Raw genomic sequence first — 20,325 nt, 5'->3', positions numbered from 1 at the left:
GAACCACAGGAACACTAAGCCTGTCAGAATCACCAATTTACTCCCAGAAGAGTCATTCACGTACATATATAAATATAAAACCCTTTCTGCAGCTGAAGCAAAGTCTATATAAATATATAATACTTTCAAGAACTAGATATATAATAATTCCAATAAATAAAGACAGTATGATCTTAAAGGTCTTTTCTAGCCTTAAGGATTCTATGAAACTATAATTCTACATTATGTGTATATAAATTATATTATATAGAATATATATGTATTTAAGTATACATACATGTATATTAATATATGTATTACATATTTTTATATTCATATATAAATACACTGTGTTGTATATTAATATATGCATATATTAATATGTGTATACACACATATTATACATCAATATACAATAATTACTACATATATAATAATTCCAATAAATATTTATAGTATGATCTTAAAGGTCTTTTCCTGCCTTAAGGATTCTATGATTCTACACTGTGTGTATATAAACTATATTATATAGAATATATATGTATATAAGTATACATACATATATATTAATATATATTATATATAATATAATATATTAATATATATGAATAAAATATAATAATATATTAATATATAATATATTAATATATTATATATTAATATAGGATGATGATACATATATGCACATATTAATAGATACACTTAAGTATTGCAAATTAATATATTAATTAATTTATATATACATATATTTATATGTGTCTATACACATATTATATATTAATATTCAATAATTACTACATATATAATAATTCCAATAAATATTTATAGTATTATCTTAGAGGTCTTTTCCATCCTTAAGGACTCTACAATCCTACAATTCTACATTGTGTGTATATAAACTATATTATATACAATATATATGTATACAAGTATACATAATATATATATATGTATTGTATATTAATATATATGTATTGTATATTAATATAGATATATTAATATATTAATATATGTATATATTATTCTATACATATATCAATATATTAATCTATAAATCAGTATTATATATTATTATATCCACATATTATATATTAATATATACGTAACTTCACAGGTATTTTATTTGTATATTAATCTATGTATATATATAGTATTATAGTTTATATGTATATTAAGATATACCTTTTCCCCTTGAAAATATATACATTTCTATAAAATATATATATTTTTTTAATTGAAATAAAAAAACTCCCCAGGGCAGAAAGGTTCTTTGATCAGTCCCAGCTAAAGAGGAACGAGTCAGCTTCGGTGGGGATAAATCTGTTCCTCCACCTGCAGAGAGCACCGGCTCGCCAAGCAAAGCCTCCCAAATATCTGAATCCAAACAAACCCCTCAGCCACACATCCCCCAGAGCCTCCTGCAGGTTGTTCACCCAGATGAGTGACGCCGGCTCCGGATCGGCATTTCGGCACCGGCGCGGTTGCTTTGGCAGCTTTTCCAACAGAAACAGGGGATGTTTCACCCAAACCATCCCCGAGCGTGACGGTGGCTCATGTGGGTTTAGTGCAGTCCTGTCAAGGTTCCCGTTCCCATCTCCCACAGCCCTCCGTCAACGCGGCGGCTCATTAGGAACTCGCATCCATGGAATCAGCGGCAGGGAAACCACTTCCCTCCCTTTCACGCCAACATCAAAGAGCACTTTGTTGTTTCCTTGGAAGCACCAGCACTTACGCCAACCTGAAAGCAGCAATTAATGAAGGACCATTGTCCTTGAGACGTTCCACACACGGGACATATGGAATTGTGGTGATTCCCTGGCTTGGGATCGGACCCACGGCCGGTTTTACGGTGGCTGTGCTCACATCGCCAGCACCACTTCATTCCCTTTTTTTTTTTTTTTTTTTGTGTGTGTGCTTGATAAATTTTTCCAGGGATTGGGAGCTACTCAGCAGAGCGGGGAGTCTGCACAGAGACACCAAATGAGGTGGAGAACCGGCAAGGAAAAACCTGGGCAAAACCCCTTCATGTTCTTGGCAAAACGTGGGCTCAGGGATGGGGCTTGTCTGTGCTGGTCAAGCTCAGCGTTCCCAGTCACACTCACAGCCCTGTGTCACCACACCCCCCTAACAAGTGATAAATTTTTGGGTTTCTGCTCTATTTCTGAGAATGCTGCCCTGAAATTGGTTTCCTCTTCCACTCAGCTCTATGCCTGACATACCCCTCCAGAAAGAGCTGTGGATCATCCTTCTCACACTTTCCTAAACCAGTTTTTCGGGATTTAGAATCACAGAATATCCTGAACTGATCCAGGAAGATCATTAAAATCCAGCTCCTGACTTCCCAGAGTTCTCTGGATTTTTTCCTACCAGGTGGGCCTTTGGTCCACTTGATGATTCCAGCACAATCCATTCCTCATCCCAAAAGGGACCAGGGGATGTTGAGAGCACGAAGGATCTCAAATAAAGACATTTAAGGCCAACACTAGACTGTATTTTAGTACCAGGTGTGGGCACTTTCTTTTCCTCTTCTATTCCCTTTTTTATTGGGCTATTGGGAAATTCAGAAAGCCACATCCATCAGTTTTTAGGGATGTTTGAGTATCAAAGACGGATGATTGAGCATTTTCAGGAATCCCCCTTTCCTTCAAAGGCCAGGCAATCCCATTTCAGCAAAAAACTTGGCTGTGCCTTGCTCCAAAAATCAGAAAAACACTTCATATATCAAAGTTTTCATGGCTGATTCAAAAAAACCCATCCACACTTGCTAAATCTGCCTTAAAATTTAAACTCAGCTTAATAAAAAAATGACATGCAAGTGGTAGAGTGAATATGTGAGTCCTTTCCTGGACTTTCCTGGAAGGAGCTTGCAGTCTTTAAGAGCAGAAATGTGTCCTGAATGTTTCAGTGGATCAGGCCAGTCACTGCTCATCCTTTTCCATGACTATCCAACATCCCAGACAGAGAAATGAGTCCTTATTTCTCAAGCCAAGTCCTCCTGACATCAGACAAAAGGGAAGAGTTCTGAATTGGGGTGGTGTTTTCTGGTGATGCAGCACTGGGTGACGTTCTGTTCCTCCAGAAGGGTTTAAGATCCCACAGGGAAGAAAAGCTGATCTTGAGAAATGGACACACAGGATGAAATCCAACATCATGGACAGGCTCCAATTCCTGCAAGACCCTCAGGGCTCTGTGGCTGGAATGATCAACTACAATAAAACCCAGTTAAGAGTGCTGGTTGATCCCTGGAAAGCCATGAAGCGCTGCAGCCACGAGAAACAAATCAGATTTTTAGGCTGTTTCAGGCATTTCCAGCCCGTAAAGAGGAGCAATCCTGCAAGATCACAACAGGACTTGAGTGTCTCGAAGTTGTTCTTGACAGCTCTGGGCCTTATGGATGTTTAAAAATATCATATCAGGAGGAAGTGATTACCTAGAAAGAGCATCAATAAATTACAGTTGTATAATATCACAGACAGCCTGATAATCCAGAGGTGAAAAACCTGACAGCTGACTGCCTAATGACTGCAGATCCAGAGAAGACAACCTTTCTTGCCTCCAAAGCTGGAAAATAACTCCGGAGTGCCAGCACAACATTCTGGAGAGCCATTTGTGCTCATTACTGGTATGTGTTTTTGTCACTGAAAATTACCTACACTGCGTGTCTTGCAAATTATCTCTCCCCAGAACAGCATGTAACTCTGAATGAAAAACTGGGAGGAAGAGATGAATGGGTCTGTGTTCTATTTTTTTTTTTTTCCTCCTTCTCTTGAGGAAATCTTAGTAGTTACTATAACAACCCTGGCCAGATCCCATCTTGTTTAGTGTGGTAACAAACAGAAAACAAAAAAAAAAGCTCGATTTTGCTTTTTAAAAAAAAAAAAATTAAAAAAAGAGGCAGTCTTCATGAATTTCCTCTTTCAGCTTCGTAGGGAGAGAGGGGGAACTTTTGCAGGGAAAGGGAGTCCTGGCCCAACAAAGGAGCGGCACAAAAAGTGAACAAAAAAGTGTTCAACCAAGGCTCGTGTTGAGGAGAGGTTTTTCACAGGGCTCCAAGGGGGTTCAGGTGGTTTTAGCAGACAAGCAAACAAAATCCGGGGAGAAAAGCCACGGTTGCCTCGTATCCCTTCTGGAAAAGCCAAGCACGTTCTTTTAACCAGAACCTCCAGGGGGGAAAAAAAAAAAAAAAATAGGAGCAAACTTTACAACGTGCAGCAGCTCCAAATGCCAACGAGCTGCACTCCCCGGCTTTCAGCACGATGCAGCATCACTGCGAGAGCTGTTAATGTCTAAGATTACACTTCATCTCCACCAGGAAAAAAAAAAAAGAGGTCTGTCTGCAAGGTTGTGCTCCTGTTTCAATATTTATTGTTGCTTGGTTTTCTCTGCTGCTGCCTGTGGGATGAAGTGTCACTCGAGATTTTACAGCACCACTTAAGAAAAAAAAAAAAAACCAACAACCCACAACAAACCCCGCAAGCACCACGTCTTCCTCTTCGTGCGTATCATTCCTTTCCTACCCCCTTTGCTAGGAGGGAAAAAAAAAAAAAACCAAAACTAGAGCACTTCTCGTGGTGGATGATGGGGTCTCAGCTCTCACAATAGGGTGCTAGACAGACCATCTGCGCCCGGAGGATGTTCCCACAAACCTCAGCCCACGAGCGGTGCCAGGGATGCACCGCGCGCCGCGATTCCCGAGCACGGGCTCCACGCCTGGGGCTCCACCACAGCAGCCCAAGCCACGTCCAGCTGGGAAGCACCACCCAACAACAACAACAACAACAACAACAGGGCTTTGGGGAAAGGCTGGGTTGCTGCTCTGGGAGGAACACAGCTGGAAAACACGCCGGGTTTGGATTGAGGCTCAGCTCGCTGAGAAGGATGGAATGGGCCACCATGAGCATGGGTTTTATGACTGTGGCTGGGCATGAGACTGCACCAGCATGATTCCTGGCGTAATTTGGATGCAAAACCATCCAGCCCTCTGCCAAGTCATTCCCAGTTGCAGATTGGGAGTTACCAGGGGCCAGGACAGCTGCCTGCAGGCACCGTCAGGAGAGGGAGAGCGCTCAGCTGCATCAACAACCTCCACCAGCTGCTGCACAGCCAAAACCCACCACCTGACTCAGCCTGAATCACAGAACCATAGAACTGTTTAGGTTGGAAAAGCCCTTGAAGAACATCGAGTCCAACCATCCACCCAGCACTGCCAAGGCCACCACTGACCCCTGTCCCCAAGTGCCACATCCACAGGGATTTTAAATCCCTCCAGGGATGGTGACACCACCACTGCCCTGGGCAGCTGTACCAGGGTTGGACAACCCTTTCTAGGCAAGAATTTTTCCCTAATATCCAATCTCAACCTGCCCTGACACAGCTTGAGGCCATTTTCATCTTTTCCTGCTCCTTATTCTCTAGGAGATCAAACCCTCCCAGCTCCCCCTCCTGTCAGGGAGTCGTGGAAAGCAAGAAGATCCCCCCCAAGCCTCCTTTTTTCCAGGCTGTTGTTTAGGAAGAGGAAGAACCAAACCAGAGGTGCCAGCAGGAAATTACCCCCCATCACACTGAGCTGGTGGCCACCTCCAGGAATCCTCTGTTGACATCCCAAGTCCCTCAGAGCCATCGCTCCAGCACCGTGGCAGGACAGAGGACAACCACGTTGTGCCCCACAGATGCCTGCACACACACACCCACACGAGTCAGACACCTCCAACCAACATGTGAGCTCTGGCAGTGATTCTTCACCTTGCCCCCCTCCCTCCAGGGCACACGGTTTCTGTCTGGAAGATCTGTGCCTTGCCTCCTCTTGGATCCCAACCGAGGCCTGCACATGGCTCGGAGCTGCCTCCAGAAACCCATATGTGCACATACAGACCATAATAAGAGCCGTCATGCCAGGAGCACGACAACATTCCTGCCACAGAATCCACACAGAAAAAAAGAGGCAAGTTCTGCACTGGAGGGTTTGAAGAGGAAATCCACCGATGGGATGGGGCACGTTGGGACGCTTGATACAACCCAGCATCCTGCTCTGCCTGGATTGGGGTTTTGGGGCGGATGATCCGCTGAGTGCGGGAGTTTCACCGGTTTTATCCTCAGCCCAGCTGGCACATGACCCAAACCAAGAGTCTTCTGGCCACCAGCGCCTCGAATTCCGTGGGGGGTATGGAAATCCAGCTGTGCTGTGCCATCAGCCGCTCCGCAATCCCCGGGATCGTCTCGCTGCTCCAGGGATGACACATACGGCAGACTTGACTCCAGCTGGCCCCATTGTATTGGATCCACAGTGACAGACAACAGGAGCCAGAAACTTTTTGTTCAAGTGGAGCCAGCAGATGTGACACTGAATAAACACAGACAGTCAATCTGCTGAGTAAGAAGGTATCGTTCATATAAATAACATACATCTAATCCTGCTTCCATTTTAAACCCAAATATGGGAATGCAAGATGCTCGGAGCTCTGCAGACTTCGGCTCTGAACAATGAGATGAAAGCAAAGGCAGATAACACACAGCCCCTTCTCAGCTCAGCTTCCTTCTTATTTCACTTTTCTGCCTGGAATTATTATCAGATCCTTCTCCGGGAAGAGCTTCCCAGGGAGTGTTAACAGTGTGTCCAGGTTAATGGCAGATGGGATAAGTTTTGCCTTATCAAAATACCTGCTGCTGCCAGTGGGCCTTAATTACAGAGCAATTAAAAGTATTATTCCAGTCATTCTGACCTCACAGGTTTCAAAACCGGGCGTTGCACCCACTGAGGGGTCTTCTCGCGGTCCTCGGCGACAGGACCTGTTGGCCTCTGAAATGGCACATTTCCCACTTGTTGGGAGAGTTTGCAAATTTGCAGCTGCCAAAAAAAATGATTTCATTAGAGAGCCGGTAATGAGGTGAATTAGCCCAGGAGAAAAGCTCCTCTTTAGAGGTGGCTGCAATATTGACACAAGGTCCGGGCCTCGTTTCAACTCATCTGCTCTCAGAAAGCAAGAAAAACCCGGAGGTGAGTTTGATACAGATAATTATTCCACCAGAAGCCACTAAAGATAAAAGCACAGGTACAACATAATCCCCCCCAGGGATTACTCCTTCAGCACCCCTGAAAGACAAAGAAATTTTTAATTGTGTTTAAAAAAAATCTGCCTCACTTGAAAAATAAATGAGTAAGAGAGGAGTGTCACTGAGACTAATTACACTCGGTATCACTCGATTCCCCACTCAGAGGGATCGCTCCATCCTTCCCCAAAACACAGCCACCAGCAGGATGTCAGGATGTAACACCAGCAATTAAAAAAAAAAGGATGTAGAAAAATAAAAATATTATTACATTTTCCATGGGATTAACCTCCACTCTCCTTAGAGATTCATTTATCTGGGTTTTTTTCACCCCATTTTCTAGTGAGCTCCTCCAAGACAAACAGCAATTTATTTGTTCCCTGAGAACCCTGGGCCTGGAAGATGCAGCCATCTGTCAGTGGGAAGGAGCTCTCCGAGCTCGGCTGTGTCTCATCAAACCCTTCCTAGATTTTCATTTGCCACCTCAATTCCCAAAGGAAACCAAACAGCTTTGAGTTCTGCCCATAGACACTCGACTTATTCCAGAGCATGAGATCAGACACACAGAGCAGAGCCAGGACAGGCAAAAAAAAAGCAGATTTAATGCCCCAGGAAGCTCTTCTTGTGACCCCAAGTGTCTGTTTTGCCAAGGGACTTCTTTGGAATGAGAACTCATGTGGACAGCACGAAATGTGCTACAGGGTCTTCTGAGGTGTCACCATCATATAATTGAGACTCCCAGAGAAAAAAGACAGAGGGCATTTCCACCCTTGGGAAGCCACCAAGCCACTCCTGAAGATCCTGAAGCTCAGACCTGCCCTCACAGGACCCCACAGAAGGACACCAGACCTCCCTTGTTTGCTCAGGTTCAGTTTGGGGCCCCAAACTGCCTAATTTTGATCACTGTCTCCAGGATAAAAATGGGCCACTCAGGCTTTGCTCTTTCCCCCCACTTTGGGTTTCACCTTCTCAGAAGAATCTCCCCAAAAGATGTCTGGAAAAATAAAGTTCCACCAGCTGATCACTCTGCACCCCCAACCTTACCAAGCTCCTCCAAAAACCTGGCAGTGCTGGGGAAACAGCTGGACTCCATGGTCTTGGAGGCCTTTTCCAACCTGAACAATTCCATGACTCCATTCTGTAACTGCAAAAAGCAGAACCACCAAAACTCCATCGAGTTCACCCAGATCCCCCCCCAACTTTAGGGACACACAGGAAGCAGGTTTGGGAATTTTGCCTCCTCCCTGTATTGTGTAAAAGCCAGAGTTTGGTCCTGCACTGTGCACAGTGAGTTCCCCAGATTAAAATATATAAATTAAAAATTCAATACATTAAAAATAAAATAAATAGATTAAACTATACACTTACACACAACGTATTAAAGGAGATGGGAGAAAGGTGAGGACTACTGTTAGAATATGGAAATTAAATTAAGAGAAATTTGAACTAAGCAGAACTGGATGGATGATCTCCACCCAAAAGGATTCTCCTCCAAAGAAAGAGGTAAAGAAAACAAGCTGAGACATAACAAAACCCACCAAAAAGATGGGCAAAATCACCTGTTTCTGTCCTACCAGAACCTCTGTCCAGGTGACCCTGACCTGGGACCACCTGGTCCAGCTTCCTCCTCCAACATCCCAGGGAAACACAGGCTTGTGGGAACACCTCCCAGGAGAACACACAGCAAATATCAGCTCTGCAAAGCTTTCCAGTGCCAATTCACCTGGTCAGAGAGGGGGTTTCACCACCAGCACAGGCTGGAGGATTCCCCACGCTGCCAAAAATGCTCCTTCAACTCTCACTGCCCTGCACTGAACACAGAATCATGGAATGGGTTGGGTTGGAAGGGACCTTAAGGACCATCCAGTCCCACCCCTTGCCATGGGCAGGGACACCTTCCACTAGCCCAGGCTGCTCCAAGCCCTGTCCAATCTGGGTTTGAACATCTCCCACTCCTCTTGAACACTAAACCTCCCCTAAAGTAAGAGCAGCTCCAAGCCTTTTCATGAGCAGGATTGGTTTTATTCTGGAAAAGTGCTCACATCCTCTTCAAACCACAAAAATCTCTAAAATCTGCAAAGTGCTCTGCATCCTCAGGTGATCCTGTGATTCCTCCTTGGCAGGGTGATGTCCTGCAGCTGTCAGGTCACCTCCCGGAGCTGAGCTCCACGTGGAGGTTGGAGGCTTGGGAAAACTCATCTCAGACTTGATCTGAATCTTCAGTTTGATGGTGGGAGAACAGCTGCTTTACTTTCAGCTGCTCTCCTGGCTGCACAAACAAAGTACTCCAAATTACCATCGTGATACACCTTATCCTTAGGTTTTTGGGGAAAAAAAATGCTGATTTAGAATTAAAAAGATTATTTAAAGTTGCATTGGGCCTTTCCACCCCCCCTGCCAACACAGTGCAGTTCCCCACTGGCAGCTCAGCTGAGCAGTTCAGCTCCCTGGGGCTTGAGATTTGCCCCAGGGAAATATATTTTCACCTTAAAACTGCCCCACCTCAAAACAAAAAGAAAGAAAAAGGGAAAAAGGAAAAAGGAAAAAGCAGCTGGCCCTCACTGAAAGAAAAATCCCAAGTTTTCTGGCCAACAGGCAGAATCACAAGCAGAAATATTCCTTCTGTGTGTTCCCCATTCATTCTCAGTCAGTATTTCATGAAAGCAAAGAACTGAAATAATTCTGGACAACATTAAATGGAAATAAAGGACCAGAAATCCAAAATCCTGCTACAAACAGTTTAATAACTGAGGAAAAACTATAGAAAAGGTTTTTTAAAGTGCAGCCACTGGAAAGCTTTCACAAACCCACCCAGCTCATGTCCTTCCATGGAATTAATATTTACTCTCTCCTCTCCCACCCCCTGCATTTTTTTTTCCATGAAGAGCTGGAGGAATTTTCCTTCTGGGAAGGTTAAATGAGTGGCAAGTTTGCCTGAAACCAGGTGAGGGGTTCACCAGTTACTCGAGGGAGATGGGAGGTGTGGATTCACTGAGGGATAACACAAAGTGAGTTTCAGTTTGGGTTTGACAGCTGGGCAATCAATCAACTGCGAGACACAAATCCACTGGAAACCTGGGGTTCATTGCTTGTGCTGTTCACAGAAGAGATGGTTTTTAATCTAAGGCTGCCTAATGACCAGTGCTTTCCCCAAAGCCAAGGTGTGTACATTTTACCTCAGTCACAAAGAGAGTGCGGGGGTCGATGATGTCCAGGAAGTGCCTGAATCTGCCATAAAATGAAGTCTGGAAAAAACAGGAAAAGGAAACAGAACATGGTCAGGGAGAAATTGCCTTTCACCTGCTGCAGAGAAAGGGTTTATTTCCTTTGCAGAATTAAGTAGCAAGTAAAAATAATTAATATAGAATGTATTTAAAGGGAATTTTTCGATAGGAGGTCTGGAAGGAAAAGGTGAGGACTTGAACCCTGATAATGGGACACCAATCCAGATGCTTTAATAAAGGGATAACACCAAGCTGCTAAAACATCCTTTACTTTTTCTCCCAAAAAATGAAATATTGCCTGTGGGAATCCCGGGAAATGCCGAAGCCACAAAAATCCAACACGAAGCTCCAGACCTCCCACACTGAGCAACATTCCCGAGGGAATTCCCATCCTGCAATGTCTTTAACACAGTCCCTGTGCTGCTCATCCTCCTTCCTGACAACATCCACCTCACAGGACCAGCAGCACCACGGAGTCATGGATTTTGGGGATAGACTACCATGAAGTGAGAGGTTGTGGATTCCCCATCCCTGGAAGTGTCCAACATCCTGTTGGACAGGGCCTGGAGCAAGCTGGGATAGTGGAAGGTGTCCCTGCCCATGGATAATCTTCAAAGTCCCTTCCAACACAAAGCATTTCAGGATTCTCTGCATCCCTTTCTGCTCCTTCAAACACTTGCTGCTCCCAACAAGAGCATCTTCCCCCAGCGTTATCCCTACCCAAACACAGCCAGCTTGGATTTCCCCAAATGTGCCTCTAAGAACAGGCCCAACTGGACCAGGTTGCTCAGGGCTCTGTCCAGCCTCGCCTTCAACACTCCCAGAACCAGGAAGAGAGTCTGAAAGAAGGGGGAGAGATCTGTGAAACTGGGTGGGAAGATCACGGGCAGCTCCAAAGGAGAGGAGAGAAGGAGGCTCACGATTTAGAAGATAAAAATGGAATTTATGCGAACCCAAAGCACCAGACCATGAAATGTTGATTTATGAAGAGCACTCAGGATACATTTACATCATCACTCCAGCATCAGTCTGGATTCTTTGACCTGGATGCAGGTGAGTGCCAGGCCCCCATCCGGACACCGGCACGGCCAAGTGGACACAGGACACTCTCCTCTGTCCTGTGCCTTCTCCCCAGCAAAATTCCCAGCACATCATGGATGTGGAAAGGACCATGGCCATGGAAATCAGGGATTTCCACATCCCCTCAAACCCCAGGACCCCCCTGTCCGGCCGTTCTCCAGCCACATGCCGGCAGCTCTCCTGCCGCTTTTTCAAGGCAGGGATGTGCTATAAATAAAGGCCTGGAGCGTGGATACAGCACCGAGAACAGCATTTAATCACTGCCTGGCAGCGCTCTCCGAAACGTGCTGCTTCTCCTCTGCTCCAGCCATCAAGCACAGAGAAATACCAGGCGTTCTGCCTCCTGGTTCCGGCAGAAATCCCTCTCCGAGGGCCGTTTCCAGAGCACCCCGAGCTGCAAACCCCGTCCTCACCAACACCTCGCCACACCCCTGCTCACAAAACTCTCTCTCTCTCTTGTTCTGCACTCAAAAAAAAAAAAAAGAGAAAACCCCACAATAAATCCAAATCGCTGCACGCAACTTTGGGGGGTAAGGGGGGGGAAGGGAGGAAAAAAAGCACAGCGGTTTTTAATTAGCGTGGATTTAATTAACACTAATTCCGGTACTTTCTGGCATTCCCGAGCTTGACGTTTTGCTGCCCCGCTTCTTTATTTTGAGGGTGAAGCTCCCCTGCAGATGCCACTGCCCTTCCCAGCCTTCCCATCGCTGCTGCCCGGTGGTGCAGGGAGGGATGTGAGTAATTCCTGACTCACCGGGCCCCTCCTGCCGCTCTCCCCGATCCTCAGCTCCCACACCCCATCAGCCCTCTCCCACTGCCCATCCCTCAGCACCTGCTCAATGCCAAGCAGACACTGGAGAATCCAGGGCAGTTGGGATTACGTGGTTTAACCAAGAACAGAACAAGAGGGCTGGTGGTGGTGATGGGGGTGTTTAAATTTAAGCGGTCTCGACTTCTCCGCTGCTTTTCCCTCCGTGGTATTCATTTCACAGGGAGGGAAAACGACATTAAATAGAATTAAACAGAGCATCGATATTTTACACCCACTCAACCAAGGTGTAAATGTCAAGGAAGAGGGAAGGGGATCATGAGTCCGAATGTGCAGGATATAAGTGTTATTTTTTGAAGTGCAGATTTTCAGTTCCCAAGCTGTCGAGGCCCTCGGGGAGCTGATCCTGTATCCCAGGGGTGTGGTTTGGTTGGTTCAGCTCCAGCCCTGGGCTCCTGCCCTGATCCTGCCTGGTCAAGCTCAGCAACACCCAGCTAAGGACAGGTCTGAGCAGCTCAAACCCATCCTGATGTAAATCCCATTCCCACACTCCCTGCTCCTCTCCTGCCCAGTGCTGGTGCTGACCTGATGCTTCAGCTGCCTGATCCAGGAGCTGAGTGCCCAAAATCATGGAATCACAGAGTGCTTTGGGTTGGAAGGAACCTTCAAGACCATCTCATTCCACCCCTGCCATGGGCAGGGACACCTTCCACTAGCCCAGGTTGCTCCAACCTGGCCTTGGACACTTCCAGGGATCCAGGGGCAGCCACAGCTTCTCTGCTCAGCTGGGAGCAGACAGGGCTATTCCAATGCCTGCTCCTTCCATCCCTGCTTTTTAAAAAATAAAGGAATCACCCTCTTGCTGTAGTTACTTCAAAGAAGGGATAATGGGAATGCACAAGAGCTCCTTCCCTAGGCTGGAACACAAGGAGGAAGCCAGTTCTGAAGAGCATCTTTTCAGCAAGGGCAAGCTGTGACAGGGCAACAGGTCAAGGAGGGAAGGCTTTAAGGTGAAATAGGATAGATTTAGATGGGATTTTAGGAAGAAATTCTCCCCTGTGAGGGTGGGGAGGCCCTGGCACAGGTTGGGCAGAGAAGCTGTGGCTGCCCCTGGATCCCTGGAAGTGTCCAAGGCCAGGCTGGAGCAACCTGGGCTGGTGGGAGGTGTCCCTGCCCATGGCAGGGGGTGGGAGTGGATGGTCTTTAAGCTTCCTTCCAACACAACCCATTCCATGACTGTGTGATCTCTGACCTTCAGGAATACACAGGAAGCAGGTGAGGAGATCCAGCCCATCCTCCCTCCCCTACAACAGGCAACAAGACCCAACTTGGCGCTGTGGTTTCCTCTTTCCTTCTGTGGTGCCACGAGCTCTCTAAAACACAACTGCATGAACCTGCTTTTAGGAGCTGCCCTGACACGAAAAACTCCCCTTCCAGGTCTCCCACGAAGGGGATTGTGGTGCTCAACCACCCCCACCCTTTCCAGCAGAAGGGTTATTGTCACCCTGGGGCTCCAACTTGGTCACCTCGGTTAAAGCCAAAATCTTCCTGCTCTCTTTCCCAGATCCCAAGAAACAGGAGGAGCTGCACTCCCATGGGAATGATTGATCCTTCAGTGCATCTTGATCAGCTCAGTGTTCCTCATCACACCCTGGGATGGCATAGAAGACAGGCCATCAACAAAACTCCTCCCTTGGCTGCCTCTAGTCCAGGGTCCTTCCAGCAAGGAAATGAAACCTCCTCCACTCCCACCAGGCCAAGATTTTAAAAAGAACACAAAAAAAAAAAAAAAAAAAAAAGGAATATGAGCCTGAACAAGTTTTGCTTTGTTTTGTTAAGCTCTGATGAATAAGAACCTCCTTTCTCCACAACAAAAGCCCTCTGAGAACCACATCAAAAGGAACCAAGTTCAAACATGGTCTTCTTGAGGCTCCACCTCACCACCACCGCCCCATATTCCACTGCTCAGCCCTCCTGCAGTGTCTTTACCATGACTGTACAACCCCTGAACGAAAAATATCCATTTTTTTCCCTGCTCTCCAGCCATGGGGCTCTGAATTTTCCTTTTTGGATGACTATGGAAAGCTGCTTCACTGCTAGGCCTTGTTGGTTGCCTTTCCACCCTCCAGATCCTTTCCTGCTTCCCGGGTTTATTCTCCTGACTAGAAGCCACCAGAGTTTTTAATCTGAGGTTTGTTTTCACAGAGCTGCATGCAAAACAAAAGGAAAAAAACAAACAAACAAACAAACATCAAACCCTCAGTAGTTCAGAAATTTAGGGGAAATTCCTCCCTGTGAGGGTGGGGAGTCCCTGGCCCAGGTTGGGCAGAGAAGCTGTGGCTGCCCCTGGATCCCTGGAAGTGCCCAAGGCAGGTTGGAGCAACCTGGGCTAGTGGAAGGTGTCCCTGCCCAGGGCAGGGGTGGAACTGGGTGGTCTTTAAGGTCCCTTCCAACCCAAACCATTGTAGGATTCTGTGATTCCATGAAATACCAAGTGAACAGGACGAGGATCAAGCCCTGGGACACAGGGACAGCCAGACACTGTTCAGTGCCCTACAACAACCAACCCCTCATTCCCAAGAGAATTCTGGATGGCTCCCTTTCAACAGGCTCATTCCCAGCTCTGCTGTCACACTCCAGCCAGGGCTGGAGCTTGTGAGATTCCCAGAACTTTGACCTTCAGCTCCCAAACCTCCACCCACGGTCTTTGTGGCCACTTTATCCCTGTAACATCTGCTGTAGTAAACAGTTCCCTGGGAGAAAAAAAACCTGAATATCACAAATTTCCTGTGATTAATCGTGGCTATTTTGGGACCACTTCTCACCAGCCTGCATCAAGATGAAGTGGTTTGGGAATATTAATTCCCAGGGCACAGCAGCTCAGGAGTGTTATGGATCCAGCTCAGCCATGAAGGTCCAGCCGACTCCAAGATAAAAAATAAGATGGAAAATCCTCCTTGTGGGCTCAAGGAATTTGAAGAAGAGCAGTGGGAGAAGGTAAGTGGCCATTACCAAGGTGTTTATCACCTTCAAATGGGAAAGGACTCCAAGAGGCCTGTGCTGGGAAGAACAGGAGACACAGAGGACTGCAGTTTAATTACAACCTGATTTTAAAAGGGATTTAATTAAGCCAGAGCAAAAGGCAGGCAGACCTGGGGGCGGGGGGCGAGCTAAAAACCAGGCTTATGGCAGCTTTAAATTAATTAGGAAGAGATTTAAGCTAAACCAAACAAAATTAGGACAATTCAAACCATTGAGCAAGTGGACCATGACAAGGCCTGGTTTGTGTAATTTCACACACACTTGTGGTCCAGCCCCCTGCAAGTTTAGGCTCAAACTATGGATTTTTCAGTCCTTTCTTGCCCTTAATTTGACTTCCCAATGCTCAAGAGCCAAGATCCACATGGGAGGAGCTCCTGCACCTCAGTGACAGCTCTGCTTGTGCTCTGCTCAGCACAGCCAGGACGTGGCACAGGAGCCTTTAACATGCAGTTGTAGGGGTTTATAACTTGCAGGAAAAGACACAACCAAACAAACTCCCCGTTTAAAATCCAGCCCTGGCTGAAAAAAGCCAATGCATGGGGGATTTTGGCAGGTTCCGTGACATCAATGGATAAACATCTGACCCAAAGGTCTGTGTTTCCTTTTCTTCCCCGAAATTCCTTTTCTTAAGCATGGACCCCATGGATTGCATGGGATAAACAGGGCTGGAAAAGCTCCAAGACCCCTCCAGCCTTGGACACTTCCAGGGATCCAGGGGCAGCCACAGCTTCTCTGCCCAACCTGTGCCAGGGTCCCCCACCCTCACAGCCAGCAATTCCTTCCCAGTATCCCATCTAACCCTGCCCTCTGGCAGTGGGAAGCCATTCCCTGTGTCCTGTCCCTCCAGGCCCTTGTAAATAATCTCTCTCCATCGTTCTTGTCACTCCTTCAGGTCCTGGAAGGCCACAATCAGATCACTCCAGGTTGAACAATCCCATTCTCTCACCTTTCCTCCCAGCAGAGCTGCTCCAGCCCTCTGATCATCTTGGAGCCTCCCCTGGGCTCACTCCAACAGCTCCACATCCTTCCTGTGCTGGGGACCCCAGAGCTGGATGCAGAACTCCAGGTGGGATCTCAGGAGGGCGTTGGAAGCACATGGTTGGGGTTAATGATGTAACAAACCCTGGCTGGGCTTTAAACTTACCCAATTCAAGAGCAGGAAATGGTGATTTTTAGCCCTGATCTCCTCACAGAAAACATCTCTGAGTTCCAATATTTAAAACACTGCAGGGCCAAGCTCTGACATCAGCACATCCCTAAGGATGCTGTTAAATATGGATGTCCTGGAATCGCCACGTTTGGGTGAGGGAATAAAACATCCCGAGCACATCCCACAGCCCCGTGACTGCACATACACCCTGAGCTGCCCAAGGGATAAAAGATGTTTAGGATCATAATCACTGAGGTTTGAAAGGCCTTTCAGATCATCAAGTCCAACCTGTGAAGCCGAAGCGATTTCCTTCCTCGAGTTTTATTAGGGAATTTTAAAACAGGCTTCTTAACACGAGGTCATTGAGAGAAAGCCACAGTTCTGGACTGGGTTTATTCTCCTGTATTTCCTCCTCCTGAAGGATCCAAGTCTTGTGACCTCTTTATTATTATTATTATTATTATTTCCTAGTTCTGCACGTTGAGATGCCCCTGCTTGACTCCAGCTGGGAAGGAAATCAGCTCCCTCCTTGTTCCTTTTCCCCTGTTCTTGCTGTTCTCCTGCACCAGCTGAGATGACCTCGTGCTGCTTTTTAGAGGCAAGGGACCTTAAAGACCACCTTACTCCATGGGCAGGGACATATTCCACCTGATTTTACCCAGGAGAAATTCCTGGGCTACAGGCAGAGCCCCCAGAGCACTGGGAACACGCATTAGGATTTAGGAGAGGAAGCATTTAGCAAATCCTTAAAAAAAAAACCAGAATAAAATAAGGAAATAAAGCAAAAAAAAACCCAACAAAACAGGAGTATTTCTAACCAATTAGACCTACTTGTCAGGAAATTAAGTCCTTATCACACATTCTCAAGCCTAACGTCCTCGTTTCTTCCTTCTCCTAAAAATAGCTCTGTTCCCATCGGGATTCGGAGCCTCTTTCCGGCAAAGAAACCGAGAAAAAAATAACAAAAAAAAAAAAAAAGGTGACTCGACAGAACATCTCTTTGCCTGGAGATGAGGGAAAACAAATGAAGTGCAAAGCCAGGGGGGAAAAGAGGGGGATTTGGTAACCTGCAGAGGTGGTGCCAGGCAGGGACGTGTCCCGCCCGCTGCCCTAAATTCGGCTCAGCCGCTCCCCGGGAGCGCCAGGTCACGGCGGGGCAAGGAAAGCCCCGTGTCTGCTCTGAACCAAATCCCCAGGCAGCCCAGCCTGCTCTCCAAGGGTTTTCTGTGTTCCTGACACAGAACTTTTCCTTGTTTTCTCCCCCCCTTGCATCTCTCCCAGCCCCAGCTTCAACCCAACCTCCCTTCAAGCAGCCCCGGAGCTGCTCCAGCCAGCGCTGCCCAGGGGAAAGAAAGAAGTGTTGTCGTCCAGAATTTAAACAACCACCCCAAGCGTCACTAATCCTTTCCAAAACAACCCGGGCATCCTTTGGCAGCTCGAGCCGAGATCGTACAAACAGATAAAAACCTGGGAGAGCCACTGAAAAAAAAGGGAAAAGGCAGAGAGGCACGGGGGGAATCACTGATGGGAAAGGATGGTGGGGTTTAGGGCCCGGTGATCCCTTGGGAATGGGGATGGAGGTTCCTCTCCAGCACTGGAGACTGTGCTTGGAAGGGAAGACAAAGGTCATGATGGGGGGAATAAATAACTGTAAGAGTCTGATCCAGAGATGAAGGATCAGATGGGCTCTGCTAGGCTGGGATGGGAGCGGGCCCGTGGTCCTGGCGCTGATGGCACAGGATGCTGCGTCCCATCTGGAGCAGAGCCCACCACAGGATCCAACCAGGAGCCATAAAACCCTGGAAAAATCCAAGCCTCTCTTGCCCTGTGACCTCACAACTCTGTCAGATCCCAAACTGGGCTGTCCAGTTTGTCCATCACCCGTGGGCAGACGGAGCAGGAGGAAAAAAAAGGGGAGCACAGGGCAAGAGCTGCACCACCGACCCATCCTGCAGCTCCCACCAGCACTCCTCTGCTGGAAATTCCATGGGAAAGGGATAAAAGCACCACAGAAGAGAAGGGGGAGTGATTCCCAATGCTGGAAAAGCACCCCCAAAGCACCCAGTGCCAAGGGCACTTTCACCCCCCGGGGCAACCCTCACCCCAGAGCCGCCCATTGCCAGGGAGGAGAGGACATTCCCGCTCCACTGAGCGCACACACAGAGCCATTAACATCCTGCCACAGCCCTCGAAACATTTTCTAAATGCTGCTACAAGTGACAGTCGCTCCTTAATGAACAGAACGCACCGATTCTGTGCCTGACTCGCTGCCAAGTGTGCCTGGAATCATCTGTGGTGTCTAGAAGGGAGTAGCGTCTCCTCCTCCTCCTCCTCCTCCTCCTCCTCCTCTCCTTATTAAAAAGCTCCATCTCTCCACAGCCTGAGCATCCCTTGGCTCCTGCAAGGCGGGGGAAGCCACCCCCTTCCTTCATCCACTCTGAGGATGCAACCTCCTGGATCAGGGAGGTCATGGAATTCCTGCCAGGTTTGGGTGGGAAGCGACCTCAAGGATCATCTAAGTCCAACCCCTTGCCATGGGCAGGTACATCTTCCACTAGCCCAGGTTGCTCCAAGCCCCATAAGGAAGCTCCCCCCTCAAGACCTGGCTCCCATGGGAAAGCTGCCACTGGATTTCTCAGCGACCCAAAGGGATGGTTGGGTCCAGCCAGGCTGAGGCAGCTGGTTGGTAAACAGCAGTCCTGGATTCCTGTGGATAGTGGGAAGGGTCTCCTTGGAGATTGTCCTGCTGGTGGGACACAGCCAGTCCTCTCCAACTCTGACATGGGTTTTATCATTAAACCTCCTTCAGCCACCCTGGACAGGGTGGCTGAAGGAGGTTTAATGATAAAACCCATGTCAGGTTTTATCAGCCCCAACCTGGCCGCAGGATCTCTGTCAGCCACACCAGGGACCTCCAGACCAGCTGTGGATGGTGGGGAAGGGGTTCCCCTGCCCATCCATCCCCCAGGAGTCACTCTATGGAGCACAGGGATACTCCACCAGCTTGTTCTTGGTTGCCACCACGACACACAGTCCCCAGTCCAGAAGAACCTGCCCACCCCGAGCCACCCCCAAAACGGGACAAGCCCACGGTGAGGATGATGAAGAGCCCGTCTGGAGCATCCCTGGCTCCAGGGCTCTTCACCTCCCGGCACCCTTGGGCTCTCGCAGGGCATAATCCAGCCCTCGCACCATCCCACGGGGGGGTAGGGGGGCAACAACATTCCCACCGGGACCCTCCACCCATCCCCGCCGCCCCAGGAAGGCGCCCGCGGGGCTCGAACTCGCAACCCCCGGCTCCCGCGCCCGCCGCCCTGCGCCCCGCGCCACGGGGGCCCGGCGGGACGCGCCAATCAGCGCCCGCCGCGGGACCCGCCGCGGGGTAGGGGGCGGCGGCCCTGAGTGACAGCCGCGCCGGCCAATCGCGCGAGGACTACGCGGGCTGCGCGCCAATCAGCGCGCCGTCCCGTGGGTAGGGCGGGGCTAAGCAGAGCGGGCAGCGGGGGGTCTCCCCGCCCGGGGCTGGTGGGGGGCATAGAGGGACGCGCCGCACGCAGGGCAGGGACAGTCCCCCTTCCCCCCGCAGTGTGTCCCCACAGCCGCCTCCCGCCGCCCGCACGGTACCTGCTCGAAGCGGGGCTTCCCCAGCTGGAACGGGGGATAGTCAGCCGGCTCCGCCATCCCGCAGGCGCCACTTTAAACAGCCTCCCCCGCCGCCCGGCCACGCCCCCTGCGGCGCCGCCGCGCTCATTGGCCGCGGCCAACCGCAGCTGCCGCGGGGCACGCCGGGAGATGTAGTCCCGGGGAGGCGGGGCCGCCCCGTGGCCACCAGCCAATAGGAGAGGGAGCGCCGGCCGCGGGGCAGCACGGGAAATGTAGTCCCGTGGGTGGGGATGGGGAGAACGAGGAGATGTTTTTGCCTCGTACGTGGAATCGTCTGAGTAAATAATGAGGCACGAAAAGGGGGAAAGGTGAACAACATCTGAGAAATCCCCCCGCGTTTTCAAAAGCTTCTGATAAATGACCGCGAATTC

The 20,325-nt window shown here is 48.6% G+C and overlaps 1 protein-coding gene across 1 annotated transcript in view; it reads right to left on the bottom strand.

The window, feature by feature from the left end:
• The window catches only part of SFXN5 (sideroflexin 5), a 97,860-nt gene extending 77,843 nt beyond the window's left edge, over nucleotides 1–20,017 (bottom strand). The window contains exons 1-2 of the mRNA XM_050321068.1: nucleotides 19,916–20,017; nucleotides 10,203–10,271 (exon numbers count right to left, since the gene is read on the bottom strand). Of these exons, the coding sequence (XP_050177025.1) occupies nucleotides 10,203–10,271; nucleotides 19,916–19,972 (126 nt within the window). The 5' untranslated portion in view covers nucleotides 19,973–20,017. The remainder of the gene's footprint in view (nucleotides 1–10,202; nucleotides 10,272–19,915) is intronic.
• Nucleotides 20,018–20,325: the final 308 nt, after the last annotated feature.

This window comes from Myiozetetes cayanensis, unplaced genomic scaffold (genome assembly GCF_022539395.1).
Source record: "Myiozetetes cayanensis isolate MyiCay16 unplaced genomic scaffold, myiCay2020 scf26, whole genome shotgun sequence".
In the NCBI taxonomy this organism is placed as follows: Eukaryota; Metazoa; Chordata; class Aves; order Passeriformes; family Tyrannidae; genus Myiozetetes; species Myiozetetes cayanensis.
The sequence above is the reverse complement of the archived record's forward strand: the minus strand, read 5'-3'. Positions and strand labels throughout refer to the sequence as shown.